Source organism: Osmerus mordax, chromosome 9 (assembly GCF_038355195.1).
Source record: "Osmerus mordax isolate fOsmMor3 chromosome 9, fOsmMor3.pri, whole genome shotgun sequence".
NCBI classification, from domain to species: domain Eukaryota; kingdom Metazoa; phylum Chordata; class Actinopteri; order Osmeriformes; family Osmeridae; genus Osmerus; species Osmerus mordax.
Window position 1 is genome coordinate 1,298,330 of NC_090058.1, and position 10,827 is coordinate 1,309,156.

At 50.2% G+C, this 10,827-nt stretch overlaps 1 protein-coding gene across 1 annotated transcript; it reads right to left on the reverse strand.

Moving 5' to 3' along the window:
- Nucleotides 1-7,132: 7,132 nt before the first annotated feature.
- Nucleotides 7,133-10,205, reverse strand: LOC136949019 (piRNA biogenesis protein EXD1-like). The gene is made up of 9 exons (XM_067243211.1): nt 10,184-10,205; nt 9,817-9,890; nt 9,617-9,703; nt 9,335-9,439; nt 8,862-8,942; nt 8,595-8,738; nt 8,302-8,493; nt 7,898-8,023; nt 7,133-7,774 (listed from the first exon to the last, which is right to left on the reverse strand). Exons 1-9 carry the CDS (start codon nt 10,203-10,205, stop codon nt 7,133-7,135), a joined length of 1,473 nt encoding a protein of 490 aa, XP_067099312.1.
- Between the last annotated feature and the right edge of the window lie 622 nt (nt 10,206-10,827).

Consider the following 10,827-nt stretch of genomic DNA (forward strand, 5'->3'; position numbering starts at 1 on the left):
CTAGCAACTCGTTTGTTCCATTCTGGGTTTCAGGTTTCCTTCCTCCAGAGACTGTCCATCCTTCCCAGACGTTCCGGGGTTGGCAGAGTCTCCAGTCCTCCATCCTTCCTCTTCTCCCTGACGTCCCGTCGAGAAGTTAGGGAACACTTGCAGGGCCCTGTGGTCCTGCTGTGGCGTGTCTTCTGGCGTGGGCTCTGAACAGCTACACACAGCGCCCACGTGGCTGTTTGAAGACGCACCAGGTGGGGCCAAACAAACACACATTAAATCTGGGATTTTTGATGAATATTCACACACAGCTGTCTGTGATGGGGAGATAACAGCTGGTGTGCCAGGGCCCCGCTGATGTCCCAGCGCCACGCCTGGACACAAGCCCTGGCACCTGGGCCCCGCAGGGGCCTCGCTGGGCCCCGCTGGGCTGGCAGACCTGGGGGCCAGAGCCAGGCTCACACACAGCCTCGGGAATCCCCAGCCCCGCTCTGACGTTTACACGCAGGAGGTCAAAGACTCAATCCTCTTCCGCCAGAGGCCAGTGTGGGCCAGTCAGGCTGCTGGTTGGACAGCTTCATTCAGCCAACATCTTCCACCTCAGATGGTTGAGTAAAAATAAACAGATGAAGATGGAGATATGTTGAAACATGTTTTCATTTGTTATGAGTTGTGGGCAAACTTTTCACTTTCGTAAATCAAACAGGGAGCTGTCTAATCTCCTGTGTGGAGCAGTGTGACCCAGATTGGAGGCAGTGCTGTTTGACTGCTACTGTGGCAAGGCAGGTGTTAACACAGATGGCATTGCTTGTTGTATCACGTTGGGTTTCCCAGTTAAGGCTTTTGTTAAGGGGTTCTGACAATGAAGTGCATAGCAAATTGAATTGAATTTGTGTTAATTTAATTAAATCGTAAGGACGTGTTCATTACTTTAGCTGTGTGTGGGAGGAGAGGAACAACACTGATTGGCTGCTCCTGGCACCAGTCTGTCTTGTTGCCTGTGAACCTGAGTAAAAAAAAAATATAATAATCATTTTTCATTACATCTGAATGTCAGACAGGCTTAAAGCGGCATTTACTTGTTCCCCGAGCGAGATCAATCAAATTTGCCCTTTTTAATTGCAAAACTTAATCTCTCACACTAATCCAATGGGTTTGCCACAACAAGTATTGTAAAAATGGTCTGGTGAGTTGGTGGGGAGAGAAAGCTTTCCTGGCAGGTCGGAGGGGTTTGTGTTCAGTGTGGCTGGCGTGGTCGCCTCGCCGACAGCCTGCTGGTTGGCCCTGGCAACGTGGCATCATCCTGCCTGGTTGTCAGAGTGCCAGGCCCAGACTGCAGCTGCCAGGAGAACCCAGCAGGCACTAATTTAGCCAGCCACAGGAAGCCCTCTCACGCCCCCTCTCCCCCCAGTCCTTCCCTGTGGCAACACCCACCCCGCTCTCTGTCAAACACACACACACAAACACACACTCACTCACGACATAATGATGCCAAACTTGCCAGAACCTAATCTCCCATCTTTTTAATCAAAGACATTTGTAGCCAAGGACGCTGCCAATAACGAGATGACTAATTACCAGAAATGCTGGTGAACAAACACCTTGTTCTGTGACCAACACTGCCCTTCATCGACCCTGAAAAGCCCACAAAGCTTTTTGAAGCATATTTACCACAGAATCCAATCATTGATGTTTGGATGTGAGCAGTGACAGGAATCCTGAAAAGCAGAATCATTGAAAAAACAGTCAAACAAATCCATTCACAGCTTCATAAATGTTGTCCGCAAGATCGCCTTTGACACGTGTCAACCATTGCGCACGATTGCATGTGAATTATGAATGTCCCTCTTGTTTTGTCACGGGGTCCTGTGGTGGAGGAAGGCCTCCACGCCCTGGGTCCCACAGGCAGTGGCAGCCCCCTCGTTCACAGCCCCCTCGTTCACAGCTCCTCGTTCACAGCCCCCTCGTTCACAGCCCCCTCGTTCACAGCCCCCTCGTTCACAGCCCCCTCGTTCAGCTGCGAGGATGATTGTTCTGGAGAAACTCTGCTTGGATCCAGCTGGGTCTTTGGCCTGCTCCTCTGAACTCAGGTTGGGATGGGAAGGACTTTTGTTGCCCCCGGTGCAGAGGGTCCTTGGTGCCGGGTTGTGGGGTCCGAAAATAGATTTTGTACAAACACAAATGCATTGACAACTTCGATACACATAAGCCTGTTTATCCTTCTACTTTGTAGGTATCCATATTTTTCGCTTGGGGGAATCCTTCACGGTGGAAACAGGACGGGCTGCCAGGCCAGCACGCTGTGGAAGCATTCAGGCCGCAGTGTGAACATGCCCTCAAACAGCCCCAGCGGAGGCCAGTGTGCAGGTTGGCTCTGTGGTGTCAAGGTGTGGTTCCCGAGGCCCGCCACCCCCGCCCTCCACACACACACCTCATCTGCTCCTTCACCTGGCTCCCATGCTGCCACACCCGCCCCTTTTACACAGAGATCCCGCTGGTTTCGCCTGTTTCCGCTGAACCACAGAAAGCAAAACCCTGCCTTGTGTTTGATGTTAGACAGCATGCCGGCCTTCTGGAATCAGAGGCACGACATTAGCGTTGTTGCTAGTGTGTGTGATCGGCAGTGTTAAAGGGGCTAGTGTCTCTGAGCACGTTTGATCTGGCTGAAGGTCACAAGATGGCTTCCTGTACCTGCCGGAGAGCCTCCCTAGGCCCCTGCCTGCTCTTCCCTAGAAAGTCTGTGCTGAACAAACCAATGTGTGTGTGTGTGTGTGTGTGTTTAACCTGTAACTGCACGTTTAAAAGGTGTTTTAAGTTGAAGAGTCCTGGACAGAACTCTTCAGCCCAACTCGTCCTACACACTGAAGTTGTACATCCCATCCGTCTATTGCTGTTTATGTTGTTGCCAAAAAACACACAGTGCTTCTTCTCTCGAGCACAGAGCAACACACACCCTGCATATCTTCAGTGGCGCATGGTTAAATATTGATGCTGTGCTTTCTGCTCATACATGACCTGTGTGAGTGGCCATCTGGTCTGGTTGTCCTGTCAGACGTGAAATATTCATCCCCTCCCTGGCCAACATGAACAGCAATACACACAGGGGGCCACTGCTCTCGTTACTTTAGAGAGGAGGGGGGTTTGTGCATGCGTGTGTGTGTAGTGCATGTGTGTAGTGTAGTGTATCATTAGTGTATGTGGGTAAGTGTGTGTGTATATGTATGAGTGAGTGTTTTTGTGTGTGTTTGTGTGTGTGTGTGAAAAAGAAAGGGATCCTATGGATGGGCTGGTCCTGAACGGATCATCCTGGCAGATGGATGGTGTGTTATGCCCTACTGTAGAATGCAGAGGGACTCAGCAAGCTGGTAACTGATCACATGGCCTGTGGTCTCCCGGGGTTCAAGGGATTACATAGACATACACAATGGAGTTGAAAAAACGAAGTGTCTTTAATTTTCAGCAACAGCAGAGATCCAGCCTGTCAGCTAGCGGTCGTCTCCTTGTCTTGTCCACTCCTCAGGTGAAGCCCTGATCAGCACTCCCAAGTCCCCAACAGACCAATCAGATCACCCTCTGCTGAGTGATCCTGAACGTCACAGCGCCGGGCCGACCGAGCGCCCCAGAGGACATGCGGTGGACTAACGAGCAGGCGTGGTGGAACAGCTGAAGTCAGGGATTATCCTGGAGGACCTTATCATCTGGTCCTGCTTGCCATCGCACAAACCGACCCGTCACTGGGGACATATTTGAAGAGCGCACACACGCTGTGTTCTGGTCAATGAGCCAAACTCTGCTCTCAGCTTCTCGCCACTTGCTCAATCTGTTTACTGACCAGCGAACAAACAGGTGTGCTCAGGATTGCAAAAAATTCTAATTAAATCTAGATGACAATAACATTAGGGAGGAGCTTAAAGAAGGGGGTGGGGTTAACCATCCTTCATGATGAATAATTCATCATATCCTATTAATTATGAACCAATCAGTAACCTGACACCAGTGGGAAGGGTTGCTGGTTGAGTGGGACCATAGACTCAGCCTCAAGAACATCAGTCTACTTGCCTCCCAGTGTTGCTGGTAACCAGAGAACCTTGAGGATTGTGGTTAAATAGAACAATGAAACTGAGAGCCACAATAACAACTGTGTTGGGTCAGTCACACTGCGGACATAGGCTCCGATGGTCAGTCACACTGGGTCAGTCACTCTGGGGACACCAGCTCCAGTGGTATGTCACTCTGGGTCAGTCACTCTGGTGGTCAGTAAAGCAGTTTGTGGCGTGTGTGTTGATCCCTCCTGTGTTTTGAAGCATGCTGCTGCTCCCGGATTTGCCACGCTAGACAAACACACCTCTGGTTTCTCATTACCATCAATAGAAAAGAACTTGTTGCAGCAGATCTGCGTCATCTGTACAGTACACACCAATATTTGATTTTATATTTATTTTTTTACCCACATTAAGACTTCCTCTCAACATTTCTTGTTATCTTTCTACGGAAAGTCACAACAATCCTACTAAGGTGGAAGCTCTGTTTTGGGATGTGCAAACACAGCTGGAACTCAAACGTTTGTGTTTATGTCTGTTGGCTACCTTTTCCGACTAGACACTAAAAATAACCTTGCACATCCTGCCTTGATGTTAAAGGTATAGTCATCTTCCCTCAGAGACACAGGCTGTGTCTGAAGTTAGGAGGGGGGGTGGGGGGTGAGGAGGGGGGGGAGCCGTGACTACCGTGCGACAAGCGCTCTGTTCCTTCCTCTTGGGCCTGAGAAACAGGAAGTGAAGCTCATAAGGCATTATTGTGACGGACAGGAAATGCAAGGTCTTCTAAAATAAGAGTCCCTCTCCACCAGTCAATGACAGGACTCTACCTTGAACAGTCCGGTGGGAGGTCTCTCTTCTGGAGCCTTCAGGGTTCATGTCAAGGAAACACAGATTTGGCCTCAAAACTTCACGTCTGGAATAGGGCTTTGTGAGTCATAACCCACAGACTCATTTACATGCTTTACGCAATAAGTACAGATATGTAATTTACATTTTCAGTTCTCTCCTAATCTAAGCAATAAACAACCCTGTATAAGGTGGAAATTAACTTCAAACAGTTAACTGTGCAACATGTTCTACAGTAACAGGAGAGTAAGAACTGCGATTGATTGAATTCCTTAACATGGCTTTCACCCATTGAGACTTGGTGAGACCAACAGGAAGCCATGTCCAGCCGTCCAGGAAGAGAGTGGAGTCAGAGGGTGAGGTGAGGCGTGTGGAGGTGTGAGGTGTGGAGGCATGAGGTAAGACTTGGAGGCGTGAGGTGAGGCATGTGGAGGCGTGAGGTGAGACGTGTGGAGGCGTGAGGTGAGATGTGTGGAGGTGTGGAGGCGTGAGGTGAGGCGTGTGGAGGTGTGAGGTGTGGAGGTGTGAGGTAAGACATGGGGGCGTGAGGTGAGACGTGTGGAGGCGTGAGGTGTGGAGGTGTGAGGTAAGACGTGGAGGCGTGAGGTGAGGCGTGTGGAGGCGTGAGGAGAGACGTGTGGAGGTGTGAGGTGTGGAGGCATGAGGTAAGACGTGGAGGCGTGAGGTGAGGCGTGTGGAGGCGTGAGGTGTGGAGGTGTGAGGTAAGACGTGGAGGCGTGAGGTGAGGCGTGTGTAGGCGTGACGTGTGGAGGTGTGAGGTGTGGAGGTGTGAGGTAAGACATGGAGGCGTGAGGTGAGACGTGTGGAGGCGTGAGGTGTGGAGGTGTGAGGTAAGACATGGAGGCGTGAGGTGAGGCGTGTGGAGGCGTGAGGAGAGACGTGTGGAGGTGTGAGGTGTGGAGGCGTGAGGTAAGACGTGGAGGCATAAGGTGAGGCGTGTGGAGGCGTGAGGTGTGGAGGTGTGAGGTAAGACGTGGAGGCGTGAGGTGAGGCGTGTGGAGGCGTGAGGTGTGGAGGTGTGAGGTAAGACGTGGAGGCGTGAGGTGAGGCGTGGAGGTGTGAGGTGAGGCGTGTGGAGGCGTGAGGTAAGACGGGCCTCCACAGAAGCAGAAGAGCTGGCTGCTTTAGAGAAAAGAGTCTTTGTGCTTCTCTCCCTCCCAGTTGATTAAAGCTCTACTTTATCTGGCCCATGCTTTCAATTAGAGGCCCTGGCACCAGCCCAAGCCTGCATGAAGATAACCATGGCAATGAGATAACCATGGCAATAAGAAGTGATTAATGCAGGGTGTGTTTGTGCTGCCCCTCCCCAATGCTGTTTCACTGCATTGTTTTGTTTTAATATCCTGTTTTGGTACCAAAACCTACGTCTGGGAATGCTTTCAAAATGGCCGTGTGTGTGTGTGTAGAATCTATGTATCTGTAATATCCGCACATGGCAGCTCATTAAGGAAGCGGGTGGAAGATCCCTGGTAAGATTTGCTTTGTGTGTCTTGTAAAGCATAGCAGGTGTTGGCCACTTGTGATCATCCCCATCTGAACTACATGAGTGATTAGAGCAGACTGGCAATACCAGAGTAATCACTCCCAGACCCAGGGGTTCACTCCCAGACAGCGCTAATGGCTTTCCAGTCATCTGTAATCAAAAGAACGGTCCAGGAACAATGTTTTTGCTCAATTAACATCAAATCAATCTATGCTTTCCTTAGCTTTCAACATCAATTAGCTTTACGGGAGAAGCCAAATCAATCTATCATCCTCAAGTAAACCCATGAAGGTTTAGAGGGGGTTAGGTTGTTTCTGATTATACTGTAGTATATGCGAAACAGTGGCAGGCAACATGGGGTTTAATCATTACTCAAGCAAACAAGGCCAAAACAGAGACAGTAACCGCAAATGTTTCCCAAACTAGTTTATTCAGAACGCAGGACCCAAATCAACTTACTTTCAAGTGAACAATTAAATCAATCAAATTAAATCGGTGAACAATGCAAACACAAATGCAAGAACACCAAATTACATATTGTTCAATATGGCATATAACAGAGCAAAACGTTTTTTAAGTGTCTTTATGATAGACAAAACAGGTTTGTGCCTCTAACACCAACATCATAAGAAATCAAACCACACCAATGTTTGACCCGTTTTCGTTTTAGTCCCAAAACTGACTATTTATCGCCATCTACTGGACTACTGCAAACATTTCACACGGAAAACAACCTTTCACAGGGTGGGTTATTTTAGGTGTTTCTGAAGGATCTGAAGGACAGGCTGAGAGGTGAGGTGAGAGCCAGGGGCCTGTGGAGGAGGGAGCCCCTCCCCAAGCCAGGGACATCCCCAGGCAGGGTGCTGGAGACCAGGGGCTGGACCAGCCCTTCCTGGGGAGGGCAGGGGACCAGGCTGGGTCTTGAGCCAGGAGAGGCCCCTGCCATCTTCCCTGGAGAGACAGGGGCTTTCTGGGTACCTCCAGGGCCCTCTGTGGGGACTTGTGCCTGGAGACAGAGGCCTTGTCCAAGGGCAGGGAAGGCTGGCAGGGAGGGTGACGCTCCACTCTGCAGGGGCCTCCCTCTGCCCATTGTGTCCAGGACTATCTCCATGAGGCCCAGGCCTCCAGCTGGAGCCGCAGGGCTGGTCGTGGACAGCTGTTTCCTGAGGATCTGCCTGGCCTCCAGGGCTGGGGTCGCTGGGTTCAGGACAGGGGGCAGGCCAGAGGCTGTCCGGATGTCTCTGGGCTGGAGACGGTCCACTGGGGCCTGGAGCCCTGACGCTGTGGGCTGGGGTTTCAGGGCCGGGGTAGCAGGGCGGTGTGGTAGGGTCTGGGCTGGAGGGGCAGGGGGGTGTGGTGGGGTCTGGGCTGGAGGGGCAGGGGGGTGTGGTGGGGTCTGGGCTGGAGGGGCAGGGGGGTGTGGTGGGGTCTGGGCTGGAGGGGTAGGGGTGTGTGGTGGGGTCTGGGCTGGAGGGGCAGGGGGGTGTGGTGGGGTCTGGGCTGAGGGGTGGGTGTGGGCCCGGGGGTTGGAGCGCTGCAGCAGGCCCTGCTCGGTGACGGGGTACAGCTCCAGGGCTCTCTCCTGCCGCTGCCGACGGCTCCACTCCAGCTCCCTCAGCTCCCCAGGAAGCTCCAGCACACAGCTCTGTCCACACACACAGACACACACACAGATACACACACAGACACACACACAGATACACACAGACACACACAGATACACCCACACACACACACACACAGATACACACACAGATACAGACACACACACATATACACACACAGATACAGACACACACACACACACAGATACACACACACAGATACACACACACACAGATACACACACATAGACCAGTCTTGCGTCAGATGTTCACATTTCATTTCATTTTCCAAAAACGTGTGTGTGTGTGTGTAACTTACAGTGCCGATGTGCTGAGTGTGGACAGGCTCCTGGCGGCTGGCTCTCAGGTAGGAGTCCACCAGGCCTGTGTAGTCGGCCATGAGCGCGTCCAGCAGCACCAGCCTGAGAGGCAGTAAGTGCACCACCCCCAGAGCCATGACCTTCAGCAGGGCCACGGGGCAGGGCCGCACGTACCACACCTCAGAGTCCTCCTGGACCACACACACACACACACACACACACACACCATGGGTATCCAGGTCTGTCTGCTGGGCACATGCTGTCCTGGTCCTGAGTTGTACCTGAGTTGTACCTGCGTGATCTGGGACCTGATCCTGAGGGAGGCCAGGCCAGAGGGAGGCATCTGGAGGTGGAGGCTCACCACTTCCTGCAGGGTGCTCACCCTGTCCGGGAGAGAGCCCCCGCTCTCTGAGTAGAAGCACATCACATCCGCCACCTGCAGACACGCCCGCATGGATCAGGAGAGGGGAGAGGACGAGAGACATCCAGACTGCTCAGGTAAGGACGATGGATGGATTCGAAAGACACGTAAAAAAAAATTGCAAGTCATCAGATGTACCTGTGTGTCAAACACGTTGGTGAGGTTGACTCCAAACTGAGCCAATAGACATGCAGTGATGCTCCTGCAGTCATGGGTGACCTGGAAAGAGTGCGCAACAGGAATACAATGCTGCTTACATTTACATTTAGTCATTTAGCGGACAATCTTATCCAGAGCAACTTACAGTAAGTACAGGGACATTCCCCCCGAGGCAAGTAGGGTGAAGTGCCCTGCCCAAGGACACAACGTAATTTTGCTCGGCCGGGAATTGAACTGGCAACCTTCTGATTAATAGCCCGACTCCCTAACCGCTCAGCCATCTGACTCCCTCAGCCATCTGACTCCCTTACTAAACAAATTAATAAACTGACTGTGATATTGATTTGAATTTTTTTATTACTATTTTTTGCTCAAATAATAGTCCCTTGGAATCAGAATCGAGTATTCAACAAAGCTGTGTAATACATACATTAGCAGCTTACTGCATTCACCTTCAGGATATGCTTATTCTCCAGGATCATGGAAAGGCCATTCTTGAAAGCTCTAACTCCAAGCAACAGGATGTCGAACAGGTACACTTTGTTCTTGGTGGCTATCTGAACAGAGTGGAGAGGATTTGTAGAATATGAAGAGTAATAAAGTTCTTCTTCTCACTCATGTTTAATCTCGGTGATTCCAGGAATATTTCTGTCTTTCTCTGGCACACGCACGCACGCACGCACGCACGCACGCACGCACGCACGCACGCACGCACGCACGCACGCACACTTTACCTGTAACCAACAGAGTCTCTCATGCTGGAAAGCCCCAACTCCATCAGCTCCTAAGCCAATCACCTGTTGTTTCCGGATGTGCATCACCTTTGAGTTGAGATTTCGACCAGGTTGATGGTTAGACGTCATTCTACTGCCTACCATTTTTGTAAGTTGTGTAAAAGTTGTTATTGTAACAAAATATTAATAGATCTACTCACTGCAGGCCCAAACTTCTCATGAAACTCTTCAATGACCACAAAGTCAACATAATTCTCCTCATTATCATCATCATCTAGGGAAAGAATAATTGGTTGACATGTGAATCTTTTACACATTCATTGATTCATTGAATGATTAGTTAACCTTAACCAGAGACTGTACTGTGAGCCTCACCCAGTCTGAAGTTCTTCCTATAAGGCTGAAACTCTGCCACGGTCAGGTGACCTTCTGCTCTATGTTCACTGGCTTCCCTGCACCATACATTTACATTTAGTTTAGTAACGGCCAGGTGCTTATATATAGCCTAACGTAACAAGGTTGGTTCGTACAATCATGCCTACTCACTCAACAACACAAGCGACTTACCCCTTGTCACTCTTTGATGCATGGGGAAATTCCACTGCAAAATCGTTAGCTAGATTAGAAAATGCAACGAAACATTGCTCTTTTGCTTGCCTGATAGACTAGCAAGACAGAACAAATATGCCCCGTCACCTTACCATTTAGTATTTCATGTCCAAAGAAAAGTTTCACACCAGGGAACTTCCTCCCTCTCTTGACATCAACAACTGAAACATAAAAAACTGTAATTTCAGTTTGCTAGCTAGTGTTTGTTACTTATGAGGCAAGAGGGTAACTAGCTAGTAGCTAACTATCGAGATTTTGAGCTAGCTCTTGTGTGCATATTGCTAATTGATTCATGGGTTTAATTTGTTACCTTCATCCAAAACTACTGTTTTGTTGAGGTTTATCCGCTGCACGACGCCAATGAAAGTCGCTGTTTTGAGTGTTATTTTTATTTGCTTTCTTTTAAAGCTGTCTAGAAATTGGAAGTCGTCCATGGTCATTTTGGCCCACCTTGCGTACCCTAGTACTTAGATTATCGCTTAATCGTGACAGTGTATAGTATAGACAGTTAACTAGACCAAGCAACAAAGCTGCTTAAAGATGGCGCCCCCAGTCATTTGTATTGAAAGGCCTCGATAGAGCAATGAGGCCAGCAAAGAGAT

Bases quoted from the DNA above. Each gene is read 5' to 3' on its own strand.
- LOC136949019 (XM_067243211.1), bottom strand. From the start codon at position 10,205: ATGCATCAAAGAGTGACAAGGG. The intron at 9,891-10,183 runs GTAAGTCGCTTG...TTCTTTCCCTAG, and splicing joins GCATCAAAGAGTGACAAGGG to ATGATGATGATAATGAGGAG. The intron at 9,440-9,616 runs GTAAAGTGTGCG...CACTCTGTTCAG, and splicing joins AGAGACTCTGTTGGTTACAG to ATAGCCACCAAGAACAAAGT.